Raw genomic sequence first — 20580 nt, 5'->3', positions numbered from 1 at the left:
TACCCCCCCCCCCCCCAAAAAAAAAAGCAGCTGCCGTCTCTGTTGGGGGCATCCGGCACCTCACCTCGTTTTTCTTGTTCTCGCCCACAAAGAGCGAGGCCACGTGGGCGGGCAGCACGTTCTCCAGCAGAAGGCGGTTCAGGTTCTCCCGGGTCTCGATCTCGTCCTGCTCCGTGTGGTTCTTGTACTTGAGCAGGAAGTCCTGACGGAAGACCGACTCGTTCTGATGGAGACACACCAGGATTGGTTGGGAGATGATGATGATGATGATGATGATGATGATAATAAAGGGTAGAGTAGGAGAGTACCTGCTGTGAGATGATGAGCATGGTGACCAGGAACAAGGTGATGTAGATGCAGCTCATCACCTGCGGGTGCTTCATCAGGCCCACCAGCCTCACTATCGACGCGTCTGATAGGCTGTGCACAACAAACACACCCACTCACGCACTTGTTTCTTTTTATTATTGTTGTTGTTGTTTTTTGGGACATTTAACCATTTATTTTTTATTTTCATATTGTTTCTTCTTTTTATTTTTCCTCAACTTTGTGATATTTTTGTTTTTGTATTTTGACTATTTTCTTCTTTAAAGAATCGAATTTAAAAATACTTTTTATTTGGGGAATTTATTTTTTCCATTGTTTTTATTTTAATCATACATATTTCTCATGAGCTAATGTTTAATTTTGAAAAGTCATTTTGAATATTTTATGTTAAAATTTCACATTTCATAACAATTTTCATTCTTGCATTTTGTCATATTCCTCATTTTTATTTTCTTATTTTTTTTCATTCTCCTTTTTATTTTCTATTTTAATTCTTATTTTGTCATTTTTGTAATTTGAATTTTAAATTGTTTTTAATTTTAAACATTCACATTTTTCATGTTCTATTTTTTCTTTCAGTTGTGTCTTTTTTCAGTTCACTTAATACATTTAGAAATTCTTATTTGTAATTTTAATCTATTTTTTGTGCTTTTAATTTTTATATTCAGGCTTATGTTTATTTATTTTTTACATTTTTTTCTTTATTGTTCTTAGTTTTTTATATTTACATTGGGAACAGGAGCCCATTAACTACAATTCGAGTACTTTTCTTCCAGAGTGGAAAAAGTATCTATTTATTTAAGGAAGGCATTTATTTTATTCTTTTTAAGAGGATAACCGACTCGACAACTAACTGTGGTACGACGTAGTAGCACCGACTTAAATAGAAACGTGTAGTCTAACATGTCAGCTCACCAAAGATGAAGAACTTAGAAGGTGCTGCTATTTTGGTTAGCAATGTAGATTATCAACAGAGATAATTTAATTTACTGTTTTTCATCAATTTGTCTTTTTAGTCGCTTTTATTAGATTTGGTGCATTAAAAAAAAACAGTTTTTAGAGTTTTATGCACATTTGTATGATCGTAATGAATCACACGTCCTACATAAATCCTTTTAAAGCTTGTTCCGGAACAACTGTCCATCAAAATAAAAGGTTGCATAACTCTTTCTACGTAAACACATAGGTCTAAATCCCTCCTATGTGACCGGAGACTTGTCAGCTTTTCCACAAAGCGCCTCTCTCGCTTCTCTATCTCTCACTCTTTTTTTTTTTTAATAATTCCTACATGACCGATCTTATCTTGGTATCAAGTCCCACCTGCTGCAGTTGCCGTCTCCGGTAATCTGAGCGTGGAGGACGCCTGCGTAGGCCACAAAGAGGTGCTTGTTGGTGCTGAGGATGATGATGTAGTACGCGCTGGACGTCAGGGCGAGGAAGAGCACTTTGAGCTCCAAGCTGACCCGCAGGAACACGCTGCAAGCCATCAGGGACAGGATGCAGCAATACACCGAGTACTGGAGGGAAAACCCGAAAAGGAGACGATTTTAAGTCATATCTATTTGGGGTGTAACAACTGGTTAAAAATTGATCTTCTGAGGTAATCGTGTTGGTTGAATCCATTCATGAACATTATTGCATGGGCCATGGACTCATTCACTGCCCTTGACGGCTATAAAAAGGTCAAAAATTCATTTGAACTATTTCTGTTAGTTTAACATTTTTTCCCACTTTTGTTAACAAGAGTATGAAAACATAGACTTTTTTTATTGTACATTTAGAACCGACATCAAATTTGTGATTAATCGTGAGTTAACTAGTGAAGTAATGCGATAAATAACGATTAAAAATGTTAATCGCCTGTCAACCCTCATTTTTGATATTTTCTTCTTTTTTTTTTTATCCATTTACTACCGTTGACGGCTAAAAACGTCAAAAATTCATGCAAACTATTTCTATTAGTTTAACATTTTTTCCCCACTTTTGTTAAGAGCATGAAAACCTAGATTTTTTTAATTGTACATTTAGAACAGATATAACATTTGTGATTAATCATGAGTTAACTAGTGAAGTCATGCGATTAATTACAATTTTAAAAATGTAATCACCTCTTCCCCCTAATTTTTAATCATCTTAAAAAAAGAAAGAAAAAAGTAATTTATGGCAGTGAATGAGTTAAGAATAAGTGTAGAAAATAAAATACCTTCCCAATAATATTGAAAAACAAATATCCAACCTTGAAACATGGACAACTGTTGAAAAACTATTTTAAATTACTCTTACAATAAAATAAAAAAAAAAGAAGCTTTTAAATAATATGTGACTGCAAAAGTATTCCACTCTTGTGTTACCAAACGATGAGGCTTTGGTAAAAACTCACATTCAAATGTGGCTTTTCAACATTTCCGCAGTGAATGCACACTTGACAACAATAATGGCGACTTTAACATTTGAACTCATTCACTGCCATTGATGGCTATAGACGTCAAAAGTTCATTTCAACTATTTCTATTAGTTTACCAATTTATCCACTTTTGCTAACAAGAGTATGAAAAACCTAGAATTTTTTTATTATTGTACATTCAGTACAGATATACAATTTGTGATGAATCGTTAATTGACTAGTGAAGTCATGTGATTAATTATTATTAAAAAAATGTAATCGGCCGACGCCCCTAATTAAAAAAACATTTTTAAATGAGGGGCGTCAGATGATTAAAATTTGTAATCGTAATTAATCGCATGACTTCAATCGTTGACTCGCGATTAATCACAGATTTTATATCTGTTATAAATGTACAATACAATTTTTTTTCTAGGTTTTCAGAAGTTAAACTAATGAATTTTTGACGTCTATAGTCGTCAACGGCAGTAAATGAGTTAAAATATTTCCGGTTAAATGCCTTTTCTAGTTGAAAATCCAATTCCAAATCCAAAAAGTGGGGCGGCAACCTTCTATTTCCATTACAGCTATATAAAGTGCTAATCCGCTCACAGGCAGACAAAAGAGTCCTCCCTGCAATCCCAGTGGCTCGGAATCATTTGCGTGACCCAGGGCGGGAACGTCACCACTGGAACATTCTGGAAAATGCGCCTGGACGAAGCACTGAGGGAGAGAAGGAAAAGAAGGTTGGAAAATTGAAATGAGCCAAAGAGCAAAGCGGAGTTTTTTTTTTTTTAAATGGGGTGTCTTGTTCACCAGGTTGAAGACGGCCAAGAGAACGATGACGGCGGTGGTGACGGCGGCCAGGGGGAGACGCACGCACGGCTTCTTCACCACCGCCTCAGAAATGGACGCCAACCACTGGCAGCCCGACAGCTTCTCTGGAAACATGCGCTACACACACAGGCAGGGAACAAAGTTATGTCGAGAAAGACGATCTCTGACATTCATTGTCACACACGATATGTGAGGGTCGACTATTCCCATCAAGGACACGGGCCGCTAAGTTAACTATAGAAAGCGTAGTTAGCCACTTGGGGCCCCCCAAGACAAGCCCAGTCACGGGGCCCGCCGCATCTGCATCTGATTTTAAATATGTTTATTATCAACTAAAAAGTGTAAATGGGAATGAGAAAAATGAGAAAATTCACTTATTTTCTCAGCTGGATGAAGTCCTTAAAAAAAAAAAAAAAAAAATAATAATAATAATATAAATAAATAAATACATTAAATAAAATATAATAAATAAATAAAAATATTCTCGCATGTACAAGTATGTCAAAACCGGCGGCCTCTCGTCACCGACCTGTATGTGAGCTGCGAAACAGATGGCCAGGGTCAGCACGAGGACGCACGCCAGCGCCGCGAACGTCACTCCGAGTATCTGCCGACTGACGGTTACCACAAACGACTCGGCGTCAGCCGAACTCCATTTTTCTGCGCTTATTTCATTTCTGCTCATTGTGCTCATACTCACTCCCTGGTGACTAACATCTGGATGGAAAAGATGCAGAGGAAGATGACGGCGGCGCAGCCCACGTAGTGTTTGAACATGGGCAAATCCAAGGCTCGGTACTTTGGAGACAATGAGAGAGCGTTTGAATGGGAACCAAAATGAGGGTAATGTGGGAGAGGTAGTTATTTTTTTGTTTTTTTTCAACTCACCTGTTTTTCGAGGTCTTTCTTTGGAAACCATATTGCCAAACTGCCACTCTCCTCGGACTTGTACCATTGTCTTGGGAAGGAGGACATACCCAAAAAATAAAACATTAGATTTTTCTGTCATATAATACAGTGGAACCTGTAAAGTAGAGGTAGTTATAATATGGCTTGAGCCTAAGAGTATTTATATTCACATTACTATAGTTTTCAATGAACCTGGCATGTTTTTGGAATGTGGGAGGAAGACAGCGTACTTGGAGATAACCCACACAAGGCTGGCCCACTGAGCATTGACATTATCAAGACTCCTGGAATATTTGTAGCCATTTTTTTCATGCAATGTGTAAAAATGTATTCATTTTTTCCGTGTACTGGTATTTATTTTTTAGCTCATTAAGTAATTGTTGACAGCAAGGTTGACAAGTGGCCAACACATCCGCCTCACATAATTGTTTGATTTCTTATTTAAAATAAATATATATTAAAAGGGGGGGGGGGGGGGTCATATTTGGCTTCTTCAATATGATTACATTGATTATATTCAGAATAAGAATGCTCTACAAATACGTTCAGTGTTATATAAAAATATTGCTTAATTTATTATGATTAAATTGATTATTAAAAAAAAAAGATAATTTAATTTACTTAATAATAGTGCTGTCAAAGTTAAAGTGTTAACTAATTAATTAATCACCCAAAATTATTGCATTATTAATGTATTCATTTTGACCGCAGATGATCCTTTAGCTGACAGCGGATGGTTCCATTAAATGTTGCACAGGTTGTGTTTGAACAATAAACATAACAACATGCATTTAATATTAATATTTAAATATTTGACGTTCAGAATATATTTTCATGTCAAACTATTGGGGTCATTTTTTCCCCCTATATAAAATTATGCAAGTTATGAACTGATTAGAAAGAGAGGAGGATGAGCGTGTGCAGTGGACACCTTTATAACACTAAATGTCGAAAAAATTAACAAATAACAGGTGCTCTTTAAATTTGGCAGGCAAAAAATTATGATAAATAAAGCCTATTTAATTTTTGACAATTGTTTGACAGCTCTACTACTACTAATAATAATAATAATAAAAAATATTATTATTATTATAATTATTGTTGTTATTTACTAAAATAAGCCTTGTGGTTCCGAATCTCGGTTAATGCCTCTAGTGGCAAGTTGAGGCATTTGTTTGGCACAAATGGCTCACAGTCGAGAGGTTCCAGGTTCGAATACGAGCATGGGCCACCAAACAAATTTTTTATGACTTGTTTCTACATTTGGTTGACAGTTAAAACTTTATAAAGACTTTATGATGGCGTCAATTTGAGCCTGGAACGGTTGAATTCCATTTCCATTCTTTTCTATGTGTTGTTGACGTTTTTCTGAGCTTGCCGGCGGACTGGACCTACTTGCTGCCCAGTTCATCTATGGTGGTGGTCATCTCGTTGTGCAGCTCCTCGTCAAAGCGACTCTTCTGTGACTTGTTCCTGCGCCCAAGAAGCAGACGAGATTAAGGAATAAAAGAGAGACATAAGGCCACTGATGGGGGTTAATGGCTGCTGTGTGCACATTAGTCAGAGAGAAAAAAAATGAGGAGACGGTGCCTGTATAGATCATGCTTGTGGTGCACACAGAAAGGGGGAGGGAAGGGGGGGGGGGGTTGGGGTGATTAACCGGATGCTGTGAGCTAGATGAGGTTTCAGGGGGCTATGGAAAGCCCCCTGAAGCTATCTGGCAGGAAGGAAGAGGTCGCACAGATGTACACAGCAGATACATAGATGCCGCGCCCCGGATAGAACTCAGGAGAGCACGTCGGCGTGATCTTGAAAGGAGGTTAGCCGTGTCACGTGGTCAGTAGGGTGAAGAGTGCATCGGCCCTGCCGAGGTTAGTGTTGGGATGTTAGAACCTGCCGCCCAGATTGTAGTTCTCACTCAGCTGCAAGTCAAAGTCAATGACTCAAATTAACTCATTCACTCCCGGCCACTTTCACTGAAGCAACCCCCTTTGCTCCCGGCCACAGAATATTTTGTGCTCTATTGCTATAAAAACATGGAACCCACCAAAAGAAAGATTAGAGTCTTTTCTTTCATCAGTAAAAAAAAATTCAATCCATTTCCGTTTTGCAGCATTTTCATCATTACTCAAAAATCTGTTTAAAACAGCTTTTTGCAATATGGCCCTGGTTGATCTCTTATACTCTGCTGCCAGCTGCTGGCCGTTTTTGTAATAACTACCATTGCTTCAAGCATTTTCTTCCGTTCTGAGGCTGCATCAAAGCCTTCTGTATGCTTTTTTGAAATTTGTAAAAAAATTTGGTAATATTTGAAATAGAACATATTTATACGTTTTTGGGAGCAAATGAGTTAATTGTTGCATTCTTTTTAATGTATTACCTCAAATAATGTACGGTTTCGCAACTTTTATGAGCCGAGGCACATAAAGCCTAAGAAAATATCCTCCGTTATTCGCAGACAAACTCATCTGTTCATCGTTTTTGCTTTCAGGCCCAATCCATGTCTAATATTAAAATACTGCATCTAGTGGCATCTATAAGGAATTCCATTTTTTTGGGGTGGGCATCAATTACTTGTGGATTTTTGCTGTTTAATGCGCAATCATCTACATTTTTAAATGTGCCCGTTTCAAGGTTTCAGTACTTTTCGGACAATTTGCTGTTCGCTTACAAAGAGATGAACAGCAAACTTCTCAATGTGGTTTTCACCATGGAAGATAAGTTCCAGATCCATTTAAAAAAATACTTTTAATATAATATTACACCTGCCATATGCTATAAACACATTTTAACTCAAATCTACAATGAGAGGGAACACTGTATCCCAAAATGTATCAATAAAAGCACCTCGGGCCACTATTTGTGGTAATACATTAAATCACTCATTAATCCATTAAACAGTCTAAGCTCTTTTCCCAAAAACTACGCGTTTTCTTGATTTCAGGTTGAGAACTCCTGCACTGTACCAGAGGCCCAAACTCACTTATGGCTGCTGACCGAGGGCGTGGACAAGGAGAACCGCTCTTCTAGTGACTCATCAAAGCTGTCATAGGAGGAGTGCAACAAGTCACAACACAAAACACATCACCAACACAGCAGGTACTGTCGTTGTCATGTCAATCGATGGCAAAAATCGCTATGAAGAGGCAAGTAGAGCTGGCTGACTGGCTTTGGAATGCATGTGCATTGTTGACATCAACGATCAAAAATAGTAACTTTAACTTTTTTTTGTTTACCTCTCAGTGATCTTGGAGCTGGGTGCTGTTCGCAGTGGAATGTCCTGAAAAACAAGCAAGCAATTCATTACTTCTTTTTTTTTTCTTTTCACTCTATGGTTTATTTCTAGTACTGTGCAAGGTGGCAATTACCACAAGTAACTAATCATTAGTAGCGTTTCTGCAGTCCTGCTTACCTTGGAGAGCGACTTCCCGTTGCCGAGGGGGTCCGCAGAGAAGCCCTCTCGGCTCTGCAGGTGGGCGAAGGGCTTGACGGCCCCCCAGGACTCCAAGTAGCGCGTCATGCGCACGGACGCTCGCATCTTCAAACCGTCGTTCACTCGAGGCTTAGGGACGCTGCGGCCGCTCTGTGTCGGATCTTTGGACTCATCAGAGGGATACGACGCATTTTAAAAAACGTTATGCAGCGGGAGATAACTTTGCTAAAACACTTTTCGCACTGCACTCGCTCAGTGTGAAAGGGTCGCGTGGATGGACGGGCTGACGATGGTGCTGCGTTGGCCAGCTGGCCCATATTGGACGTAGCGGCCTAGCAGGAAGTAAAAACAAAGATTTTTGCTGCTCGTTTAGATCACACAAGATGTACCTTTCATTGTTACAATTTTTTAAATAATTTTTTGTTTCGTTATTTATTTTAGGGATATCAAATTAGTCCGTAAATTCTGAGTTAACTCATTCACTGCCATTGATGGCTATAGACGTCAAAAATTAATTTGAACTATTTCTATTAGTTAAAAATTTTTTGAATATGAAAACCTAGAATTTTTTTTATTGTACATTTTAGAACAGATATAAAATTTGTGAATAATCGTGAGTTAACTAGTGAAGTCATGCGATTAATTACGGTTACAAATTTTAATCGCCTGACACCCCTAATTTCTAATAATCCTTTCATTTTTTTTTTTTATCGCATCAGGCGATAGTTAACTCACGATAAAAAAACTTTTTTTATATCTGTTCTAAATGTACAATATTTTTTCTAGGTTTACAGGTTAACAAAAGCGGGGGGAAAAAAGTTAAACTAGTAGAAATAGTTCAAATGATTTTTTTACGTCTATAGCCATCAATGGCAGTGAATGAGTTAACTCAGAATTAACGGACTAATTTGATATCCCTAAAATAAATAACTAAACTAAAATTAATAAAAAAATTGTAACAATGAATGAGTTAATTTAAAGTTCCATTAACACAAATACATATATTTATTAATTATTATGAAATTACTCTATCAATGACTAAAATATGCAGCCATATTTCTATTAGTTCAACACTTTTATGTTAACAAGAGTATGAACATTTTTATTGTACATTTAGAACACATATAAAATTTGCGATTAATCATGAGTTAACTATTGAAATCATGCGATTAATTACGACTAAAATTTGTAATCGCCCGACACCCCTGATTTATTCATTTTATTCTGACGTCACGGGGCCGCCACTCGCGTATAGCACATTTTTCAATTCAAGGCGCCTTTCCATTGCGGCAGAAGTTCTCTTGCCACGCCATAGTCATAAAACATAATCAAATAGAACGCAGAGAAATAAACAGTGTTTTCTTAATTGCTACCATTTTCTTTTCCACTTCACTTGGAGCACTCGGAAGTCAATGTACTGCTTGCTGTATTTGACATTTATAGTGAGCCGGAGATTCAAATTCATCTTCCATACACCTACACATCATCTGAAGTCATTTTAAAAGATATGTTTTCAAGTGCATGCATAACAAGCATTAAGTACCTTTTCAAGTGCCACAAAAGGTCGTAAACTCACCCGAGGGTCAATAACGAGGTAGGTTCTGACGTTGAGCTCCTTGAGGTATTGATCCCGGAGTTGCCCCTCGCCCTCTTCCACCTCGTACGCCTTGTTCAAGTGCTTCAGAGTCGCCTCTGTGATGTGCACGCGTCTATAATGACCACAATGATGCTCGGTTTGAGGTTTTTGACACTGGTTTTAGCCGCGAGTTGACATTTAGTATTAGTAAATGGTGCCATCACACGACAAAAAAAAAAAAGGCAAGCAAAGGTTATTGTGGCTCTCAAGTAAAACTACTCAGTCGTATGAATAACTTCTATCAATACTTTTTTTTTGCATCGTATGAAACAAAACAAAAATAGAAATAACATTTTTCGTTTTTTGCATTGTACAAAAACAAAATGAAACAAAAAATAAGATTTTGTTTTTGTATTATATAAAAAAGGAAAATATATTTAGTTTGACACAATATGAAAACTGCATGAGTTTTTTTTATTCATACAGTTAAAAAGAAAAAATATATATTTATTTGATTTTATTGTTGGAATCCAAAATATTTTTTACACAAGTAATTTTTTGGTACTACATTATTAATTTTGAATAATTAAAATGAGTTTTTTTTCCTGTACTGCATACAACAAATCATTTTTTGGGGGAACTGTATGAAACAAAACAAAAAAATCATTACGTTATTTTCCTATTTTATTTTTCGCTAAAAGCAAATAAGTGACTACAAAAAAAAACATTTAATTCATTCATTGTGCATGTGCATCTACATTTCCTGGATTGCCATTGGGAAAACTTTATATTCTATTAATATATAGGTATATGTATCTGATTTTTATGGTTGAAACCAAGTAGTGCACTGCCACTGCAAGTTTATGTGTCTTTTTGATGACATGCCACATTTACATGACAACAAAAAAGCTCCATATTACTAACTTGCACTTACCCCGGAAGGCCCCCTGACTCCATGTGATTGGCTAGTGTCACATCATGTGACCACACGTCAAACTGCCACTTGCGCAGGCCGATCACGCCGCACAGAACGTTGCCCGAGTGCACGCCCACTCTCATGTTGATGTCTACGCCGGTGGCCTCTCGTACCTGCCTGCCGCACATTAAACCACAACAAGGCTATAGACATCACTACTGCTAATGTCCAACTGGTCAATCCTTCAGTACTTTTTGCACAACCTCCCCAGGAGAACATTCTTTTTAAAGCTACTATTGCTCAACTTTTACATATCGTCTTGATCTCCTGACATCAAACTGTGAATAAAGAAGAACTGATGACAATTTAACAAGGACATTTATAGTTCCATAACATTCATGGGTCAACAACCTGCTGTGAATGTTGCCGTTCAGCTATTATAGAGAAAAGCAAATTGTGCAAAAAGTACTGAAACACTGAAGTTTTAGACATGCACATTGACATTTTAAAAAGGTCAAGTTGAGGTCACCTGTATAGGTTATAGTGCATTTTAGGTTAATCCTGAAAATTCTCCTAAAAGCCCAACATCTTGACTTACAAACTCAATTTCCTCATATTAAATTGAAGTAATCCATGGAAATGAATTCAAAAATATGTTTGACTCTGGATTCTGTTTTCTTGTTATTGTTGTTATTAATGGAGTCCTTTGAGTATTAGGCTAACTCACTTAATGGCTTCGCACATGTCCAGACCCATTTTCACACAGTTCTTGGCGTGTTTGGGCAGCGACACCGGCAGGCCCGATACGCAGTAATAGCAGTCACCCAGGATCTTGATCCTCATGCACTCGTTTTCCTGGAAAGACGTACAGTATGTGCATGAAGAGTATACAGTTCATTGCAGGGCACATTTTCCTAAATGAAAATCTGCAATATAGATACACCATATAAATACTGTATATATATTTTTAAATTTATAAACCACTCCAACATGCTTGCCAAACATATTTGAACACACATTGAAGATTGAACAAAATTGAAGATATGTTCCACAATAAAAGGCGTCCATTATTGGGGGATGCCTAATCCTAAATAATACAATGGTTATATCACAACTTTCGTTATGACCGGTGTCAAAACAAACAGGAAAACAACAGTTAAATTAGTAAATGTCAACTGACCTTGGCAATTTGGTCAAACTTTCCAAACAGTTCGTTGAGCATGACGACAAGCTCCTTGGGGGAACAGTCGCTGGCCAATCGAGTGAAGCCCACAATGTCGGCGTAGAGAATACTGCAAGGAAGAAGACGTAAGAAGCTAACACGTCACAACCTGTAGGATAGCCAACCTGAGAAGTTTAACGCCTTTTAAGTCAAAAGTGTGTTCAGAATTCTAGCAAAAATGTGTGGGGTGGAAATACTCGAATATCGCACAAAATGTCTCTCTCCAACTTTCAATACTTTTTACAAAAAGGATGACATTTTCTTCTGTCGTGGGATAGACTATAGACGTCAGTGGACCTCACTTGGCGAACAAAATTATTTTTATTTTTTGTTTATGCCAGTGAACAAAGAGGAAAAGTGAAAATATACTTTAATTAAAATTAATCATACCAAAAATACATATGTTAAATTAGAACAAATACAATTACATACATTAAATGAAATAATGAAAAAAAATGACATTATTAATATTAATATGAAACTTCACCACAGATGGACTCCAATTAAGATGTAGGGACCTTTCAAGGATGATCAGTTCTTAACTTTTAACAAAAGCTGCAAATGCTTAATGTACATGTGAAACATTATTTCATAATTTATTTTTTAAAAATATATTTATAATAAATTTGCCCCAAAAATCCCTTTTTTGCATTGTCATTATGTTGTGTCATGTGTTGAATTAGTAGAAAGATGTTTGTTTGTTTTTTATTCCTTTTTGGAATAAGGCTGTAACATAAAATGTGGAAAAAAGAAATAATCATACCAAAAATACATATGTTAAATTAGAACAAATACACTTACATACATTAAATGAAATAATGACAACAAAAATGGACATTATTAATATTAATATGAAAGTTCACCACAGGTGGACTCCAATTAAGATGTAGGGACCTTTCAAGGATGATCAGTTTTTTTACTTTTAACAAAAGCTGCAAATGCCAAATGTACATGTGAAACATTATTTCATGATTTATTTTTTTAAGAATTTATATATATATATATATATATATATATATATATATATATATATATATATATATACACATATACATATATATATACACATATACATATACACACACATTTGCCCCCAAAATCCCTTTTTTGCGTTCTCATTATGTTGTGTCATGTGACTTATTAGTAGCAAGATTTTTTTTTTCCATTTTGGAATAAGGCTGTAACATAAAATGTGGAAAAAGTGAAGCGTTGTGAATACTTTCCATATTCTCCACTGTGTATCGGCTATATTGAACTAGCTGTCAGCTGGAGAGGGGGGCACATCACCTCTCCTTGCCCATAATAGGCCAGGTGCTTGAAGGAGAGCCACAAAAGCCGCAACGACTGCTTTGACCGGAGTAATTATAGGGATAGGGTCAGGGTTGCGGCGTTTCGCTCAACACCTCCTCACTGCGAGACAGCCTGATTGATGCCTGTGCAGCCTCCTCTTGACACAAACACAAAGTGTCACAATCACACGCAGACACGGCAATGTCTGTCGCCAATGTCTGTCACAAACACAGGATTGAGAGTGCTCTTTTCAATGGTGATCAATCAGCTGGTGAACATAAAGAAAGACAAGCCGAGAAGGAATACAGTACATGGAGTCACTCATTTCCCATTGGAAAGGATAAGAAGTACTGTAAAGTCAAACCGTTGGTTAGGCCAGGAAAAGCACTATAGAAAATGAATGGATGGATTTTGGTTATAGTGACCAGTCAATCCTAATTGTGCGTTTCCATGAACGAAGCATAGTAAAGAGCTCATCTTTCTCAGCATTCGTCAGAAAATAATAATGCGATTGCTTGCAGGCTGATCCGGGACAATTGTGGTATGTATGTGGGTCAGTTGTCTGGAAGCAAACTAATCCGTCACTCAGACAGAAATCATGGAAGAGGCATGAATACATGTTCAAAAGGGACATATTATGCAAAAGTGTCTTTGTTTGCAATGGCCTTCATACAAATAGTTGGATAACTGGAGTGCCTTAAACAACCTAATTATTCACAGAAAGTGCAACTTCATTAAGTGTGTCTTCTTTAGAGGAAAGTGCAGCATCTGTACTTTATATATTTTTTTTAGGAATGTGAAAATATAGTGGGTTTTTTTTAGGGACATGCTTTTTTTTTGGAAAGTGCAATAATAGTTGACCTCATTTTTAGGAAACCGCAACATCACGATGTTTTCTTTTTAGGAAACGAAGGATGGAGACGAGTGCAACAGTAACAGTTTGAACAGTGTAAATTATGACGCTACACAAACACCGATGGCATGTCTTCTGGTTTTGGCCCCATCTGAGAATCTGGGAGAGACTGCTGGGAAAAGTGCTAGCGCTCTGGCTTTTTAATTTGGTGCGGTGCCGATATTCACGTTGGCATTATGCTGTTTCAGATAAGTTAAGTTTGATGTAGTGCCAACAACAACAACAAAGACATCCACCTGCCAGAGGTGTGACTAAAGCACATGATGTTTTGTGTGGGAAAAATATAAAAATAAAAATCTGAAATCTGTCACATTCATAGCAATTGTGTAGACACAGAAAGAAAGAAAAAATCACTGGTTTGTTTACAGCCAACCATAAAGGCATGCAAACATTAGCATAACGTTGCTGTCCTGTGAAAAACACTTATGTCCATTTTTTTATTTTATTTTATTTTTTTACATTTATAGGATGAAACTGAATGCAAACATCCCAAAAACGTAAAAAAAATAATAAGAAAAAAAAAAGGACATACATGCAAGTGTTTTTCACAGGACAGCGACGCCAAGTGTCATTTGTGTTTGGTACCTGACGTTTTCGTGCCGTTTGACGTAGAGGCTGTGGAAGTTGTTGTCTTTAACCAGCCGCTGTTGCTCCTCCTTGTCTTTGCAGTCCTGCAAGCGCTCCATGATGGCCAGCTTCATCTTCATGGAGATGTAGACTGGCAGCACAGACTGCAGCAGGTTCTCCTGCAAACATTTTTTTTAGAATCATGTTTACCGTGTACAACTTGCATGATGTTGGACAGCGGTTTTTCAAAGTGTGACATCACTTATCGCTGTTTAACTAATAAATGGGCTGAAGTTTGGACTTGTTGTAAATTTTGTCAAATCCATTTTTCCGTGGGGTCATACATAAAATAACATCATTCGTGCGACACAATGTGTGTGTCTGACCCTCAGGCATGCTCACACCATCTCCCTCTCACACAAACACACACAGACAGACAGACAGACACGCATGCACGCAAGGACATCCACACACCCCCTGTCCACAAATGCACGTATAAGATCCCACGCTGGTAATAGTCAGTGTTGTTGGCAAAAATAGGCAAATATTTCAAAAGAAGACTCCAGCGCAGGCAGAAAAATTTAATTAGCGCGGACTGGGCTCGTCACAACGATAAACATCCTCAAGCGAGGTCAACTGGGGGCCGGCCAAGGATGGAGCTTCCCGGAGATCAAAGTAAACCATGATGAAGATGAAGAGGACCATAGTAACAATGCTCTTCATTTAAACTGCAGGTCTGTCGTGTTTGCTCAGTGAGACACATTCAAAGCAGTCAAATCGAATCACAAGTGCAGAAGGGGGAAACGTGTTGTTATTATTACAACTACTATTATTATCATCATTCATTTTGGAATGCATTTTGTAGCCGGTAAGCAAAATGCAAGGTAGATGTCGGCTGGACTGAATTGAAGCATGGAGCGGCCATATGGAGCTAAACGAACCTGTTGTCTCTTCTCGATCTCCAGCTTCATGCGCATGCTGAGGCACCGGAGCGTGTCCTGAAAGGTCTGCCTGAGGGTTTTCTCCATGAGGACCTTGTGAAATGCTCCCACCACGCTGCCACAAAGGAACACCACTGCATTGGACAGCAGCTACACACAAATGCACAAAAACACAGCGGAAGCAAGCGGGATCATTAGAATAATGTACGGTGGCTTTTTCGATGAATAACTTAATTTTCTGTAAGAAATTTGAAGTGAATTCATTAACTGTCAACATTGTCAGCACAGGTAAACAGGTTAACTCATTCACTGCCATGGACGGCTATAGACGTCAAAAATTCATTTCAACTATTTTTTATTTTAATTTTTTTTACTATTTCTAATAGTTAAACATTTTTTCCACTTTTGTTACCAAGAGTATGAAAACCTAGAAAAAAATAATTACATTTAGAACAGATATAAAATTTGTGATTAATTGTGAGTTAACTACTTAACTATACTATAAGTCATGCGATTAATTACAATTAAAAATTTGAGACGTCAGGCGATTACATTTTTTAATCGTAATTAATCGCATGACTTCACTAGTTAACTCTTGATTAATTACATTTTTTATATCTGTTTTAAATGTACAATAAAAAAAAAACTCTAGGTTTACATAATCTTGTTAACAAAAGTGGAGAAAAAAAAGTTTAACTAATAGAAATAGTTCAAATGAATTTTTGACGTCTATAGCCGTCAATGGCAGTGAATGAGTTAACAATTAGCATGTATGTGGCAGAGTTTTAAGCAACGGATATCGGAACACAGATTGTGATAATAACAACAATGCAATCCTCAGACTGATATATAATATTACTGCTGTACTGAGAATTCCAGAGAGGAGCTGATTCCCCAGTAGAGTATATTTGACTGCTTAATAATATGTTAAAAAATGTTCCAGACTTTAGATGATAGGTTGTTGTAATGGTTCACCTGGTTGGTAAGGTTCGGCGTGGGCATGTTGCTGTACGCGGTGAGGCGCAGCGTGAGCGCCACAATGTGGGACAGCGACGAGACCACGCTCAGCGCCACCGCGTACCACCACGGGAACGGCAGCATGGTGTACACGGTGAAGATGATGAACAGGAAGAATGGCACCTAAAGGGGAAAAGGGTGAGGAAAAAAAATTTGTTTTCTGTATAATTTTTTGTGTTCTTGTTTTAAGAAATCTGCCAAAGTTCAATTGTCCTGCCTTTTCTATCTTTCTTTTTTTCATAGCAATTATGAAATGTTTTCTTGTGATATGGTGTTCTTGTAAAATTGGAAGCCTTTTCCGGTGATATTAATATTTTTGTAAAGTACTACATTACTCTCACAAAATAACCTCTTGCCATTAAAATTCTGCACTTTTACTAATCTCATAAAATTAACCCTAATATATTTCTCATTCCATTATTTTTTTCTTGTCATTGAAGCTCATCATTGTCATAACTTACTGTTTTTTTGTTTTTTTATGTGTGGGATTTTTATATTATTACTATACTATATATTATATTACTATTTTTAGTTTTTAATTTATTTTTCTTAATATTATGATGTCTTACTGGTATCTTCATGTCTTCTTGCAAAATCATTATTGTTGAACATTTCAGACTTTTTCTCATTAAGTCATTTTCTTGCAATAACGCTACATTTTTATTTATAAAATGCCATTTTCTTGTTCTATTGGTCCAGTTTTCTAGCAAAACCTTTTTTTTGTAGTAGTAGTAGTGAGAGAATGTCTGATAAAAAAAAATCTTGAATATTATTGAGAAAAAAAACAAGTCTCTTGCAAGAACACTGCATTATTCTATTATAATTAGTAAACTTTTTTCTCAAAATTATGACATCTATCTTGCTAGTAAAATTGTGTTTTTTCTTGCAATATTTTATTAATATAAACTGAATTTTTTTTTGCAAAACACTAGAATTTTTGTGTGGTGATTTCTCCCCCCCTCAGTAAAATTATATATATATATATATATATGAACTCATCAAGTTCCTCATTTGATGACTTTTTATGTGCAAGTGGGGGCTTCACCTGGTCCCACGGCAGGACGGCGGGCCCGCTGAAGATGAAGGTAAAGCCCATGGTGAGGTGGGCCGCCCACACCAGCAGGCCCAGCGGACGGCGCCAACGTTGGGACAGCATTTCGGTGCACACCAGCACAAAGACGGCCAGAAAGACGCACAGCCCGCCGCTTACCACGCTCACAAAGGCACAGTGCTCCTGGGCGTCCTGAAAAAGTTCACAGACAAATGAACACCTCGCAAGCATAAGGACAAAAACGATAGTTGCAGACATTCTTATGTAAGAGCACTCAGTCGTCAAGAGCGGCTGCAAAATCAATAGTGGAGTGTGACTAGACTCCTAATGGCTTTGAGGAGGTAAAGTACATTCAAATGCTGAAAAGAAAACATCATGTAATAAGCACAACAAGCGACTAATACATCTCCCCAACGGACAATACATGAAATGAAATATAGATACTTTGTATTGCTTTCATCCTTACACAAACCTTACATAAACCACCCATAGTGCGTGTTCTCATTAGAGTGACAGATGAGCTGGACCCTATGGTAGCTGACTTTGGAGTGAGAGAAGCAGGATACAACCAACTTTCATTTTCTTGTTGTATTTATTTTTTTTTTTCGTAAAAATAAAAACTCAACTTTTCTTTGTCACATACTTGTTTCAATGGATTGGGCTGATTTAAAAAATGTTGATCGTTTTGAAAATACTACTTTTAACAGGATCTTTTTAACTTGAATTCCCCGTTTCAATGTAAGTGTAACCATGTGGTTTGTAAGAGACCGTGTGTGAGTATGTAGGGAAAGCAAGGGGTTAAAAAGAGACAGCTCCAAGCATGGGTAATAGATCTTTGCTTGGGGAAGGCCATCAGCGCATGGTATTTGAAGCTTTCTTGTTGCCACGGCAACCTTTTCTTTCTTCTTCTTTTTTTTTTTAAGGCCCCACATTACTTGCTGCTCCTGTCAGACTTGACAAGGCAGGGGGAGAAAACAACAATCACTGTAGTGTGAATTAATTAATTAATTAATTGTACTGGCAGCTACATGAAAGGCCACAAGCTACATTGCTGGACATTTTTTGGGGACCAATTCTTCTTAACACTGCACACTTTTCCTAATAGTGTATTTATTGTGCATACGTTGACAGATTGCAATACAGATACCAGGAAAAATGTATGCAGTGAAACCTCTTTTATCACCTTATTATACTACAGTAAAAACCGTAACATATGATTGCTTAAAATCGATAGAGCAAGCTCGAGACAGACATACAGACAGACAAACAAACAATAGCTTTGAATAACTCAAACACCTCCCATAAATGAATAAACTAAATGCCTCCTTTTCTAGACTGACAAATAAAGTGTTAAGAGCCCATTCAAATGTGGTTACTAACCAAAACAGCAGCACCTCCAAGGTACATAAACAGTCTACAATCTTACCACGTTATAAATGATTTCACCGTGCAGTATTAAAGACCATTTAGCATTTACGTTATGTTAGTGATGACTAACATTCTCGTAAACTCTTGACACTGTGGCCACTCCAAAGTTGTGTAACTCCATGTTTACTGATTATGCATCATTTCTTTGCATTCCCCTAAGAAAGTCTAATTTCACTTGTCATATTTTGCGATGTACTCATTCTTAGTAATAGTCCAAAGAGTCCTCCTACCCGCTAACAGATGCCTGCCCCCATCTGGAGTTGAGCTAATAATGTGTGTGTGGTGTACTGTGTCGTCAATCTGGAGTACAGTGAACCATCGCACATTTGTTACATTTTCTTTTGGGTACATCTGTTATTTGCTGAGAACATTACCTATTTGCTGTTGTTTTGTTGAGACCAAAAACGTAGCTAGTTAATAATACTATTATCTCATCATATGTGAAGTTTCTGTAAAGAAGTAAAAAAAAATCGGCATGTGTGTAAATATGAACTCACCAGTCCAAGCGCGAAGAAGAGGACCAGGAGGAGCCCGCAGGAGAGCATGGAAAGGCCCAGCAGGAGCACCAGGGGCTGGTACTGACTGATGCATGAGAACTTGCGGTAGAGCGCCTCGTTCTTCAGCTCCTGGTCATTCAACAAGTATTTCCCCTTGGTCGGCATGGCCGAGTGCGGTAAAAGATTGCTATTAAAAAAATAAATAAAAAATGGTGGTCCTTGCTAACTCATGACACTCCAGTGAAGTTCGTCCCTGGCATCTTGAATATTCTCCTGTCTACTTCTTCGCTTGCAGCTCTCTGGAGCAATAAGGGAGGCTTGGAGGGTCAAAGATGCACAGGAGGAAGGGCAGGAGATGAAACGCAGAAGCTGACGAGGGCTTCAAAAGGGATCATCAGCACCGGGATCGGGCTAGCGACGCAGCGACAAGGTCGGCGGCTTCATGCTGCTGATGCAGCACCACCATTGCACCTGGATGGAAGAGACAGGTAAATTAGTACATATTTCACACTTAAAGCCGTATTTTACAAACTCAGGATGGCAGTTTCCTATTCCTTACTGGAATCAAGTGTAATTTTACATCCCCTACAGTAGGTGGCAGTGACACTCATTGGGGGGGGGGGGGGTGTATATTTATAGGAATATAAATATAAGTCAATAAAAAGGAGACTTAAAAGGGTATTTAATGTTATAGACGTTTTATTTTGAAAATGCGTTGCCAAATGACCTTGGTCCTTTGTGTCATTGTTCTGTGGAATTGTGGGTAAGAAGCAGGAAAACATAGAAGCAAGATCGCATGGTACATGGTAAGAGACGTTTACAGTGTTCAGGAGCCGCACGATAATCACACTTTTATATGCATTTCATTTTGGGGTTATTTATGCCAAGTGTATTAGCATTAGCCTCAATGTTTCATTTGGAAATGAACGATGAACATGTTTATTGACACACAAGCACGGGTTTGCTAGTCCTTGTTAACCACAAGGCTCACAGAAAACAGCCGCAATAATAATGGGTGATGCTGCCTAATGAGTGCCCTTTATTGGGAGCATTACACAAACAATGGAATGCGCAGGAATGGAATGATGTCCCATAGGAGCGGCACGCCAACACACGTGACTTTATACGCCCCCCCCCGGCTGACCTGACAAAGACAAAAAGCTATAAACCCTGATGATGGCTACATAATATTTGACTTCTGACATGAGTATGTCATCTTCCCACCAGTGGGCCTGTAATGATGTCACTCAATGGACAAAGTGAATCACTAACA

General features: G+C 37.7%; 1 protein-coding gene across 9 annotated transcripts in view; it reads right to left on the bottom strand.

Annotated features, from left to right (window-relative positions):
* adcy7 (adenylate cyclase 7) overlaps positions 1–20580 on the bottom strand; it is a 41725-nt gene that overhangs the window by 3457 nt on the left and 17688 nt on the right. For 8 of the 9 annotated variants that reach the window (XM_086070577.1, XM_086070578.1, XM_086070576.1 and 5 more), the window contains 21 exons: positions 19308–19778; positions 17377–17574; positions 16290–16454; positions 15315–15464; positions 14392–14552; positions 11562–11673; positions 11109–11236; positions 10400–10558; positions 9466–9598; positions 7869–8057; positions 7693–7736; positions 7440–7499; positions 5852–5929; positions 4436–4505; positions 4248–4345; positions 4077–4161; positions 3527–3664; positions 3323–3433; positions 1648–1844; positions 309–420; positions 65–223 (listed from right to left, as the gene is read on the bottom strand). In XM_086070577.1, coding sequence (XP_085926703.1) covers positions 65–223; positions 309–420; positions 1648–1844; positions 3323–3433; positions 3527–3664; positions 4077–4161; positions 4248–4345; positions 4436–4505; positions 5852–5929; positions 7440–7499; positions 7693–7736; positions 7869–8057; positions 9466–9598; positions 10400–10558; positions 11109–11236; positions 11562–11673; positions 14392–14552; positions 15315–15464; positions 16290–16454; positions 17377–17574; positions 19308–19472 — 2712 coding nt within the window. In that variant the 5' untranslated portion in view covers positions 19473–19778. The remainder of the gene's footprint in view (positions 1–64; positions 224–308; positions 421–1647; positions 1845–3322; positions 3434–3526; positions 3665–4076; positions 4162–4247; positions 4346–4435; positions 4506–5851; positions 5930–7439; positions 7500–7692; positions 7737–7868; positions 8058–9465; positions 9599–10399; positions 10559–11108; positions 11237–11561; positions 11674–14391; positions 14553–15314; positions 15465–16289; positions 16455–17376; positions 17575–19307; positions 19779–20580) is intronic. The other variant, XM_086070584.1, reaches the window with a different exon arrangement.

This window comes from Leptonotus elevatus, chromosome 3 (assembly GCF_054856555.1).
Source record: "Leptonotus elevatus isolate MCC_2025b chromosome 3, RoL_Lele_1.0, whole genome shotgun sequence".
Classification (NCBI taxonomy): domain Eukaryota; kingdom Metazoa; phylum Chordata; class Actinopteri; order Syngnathiformes; family Syngnathidae; genus Leptonotus; species Leptonotus elevatus.
Note: the sequence above shows the minus strand (reverse complement) of the source record. Positions and strands in the feature narration are given on the sequence as shown.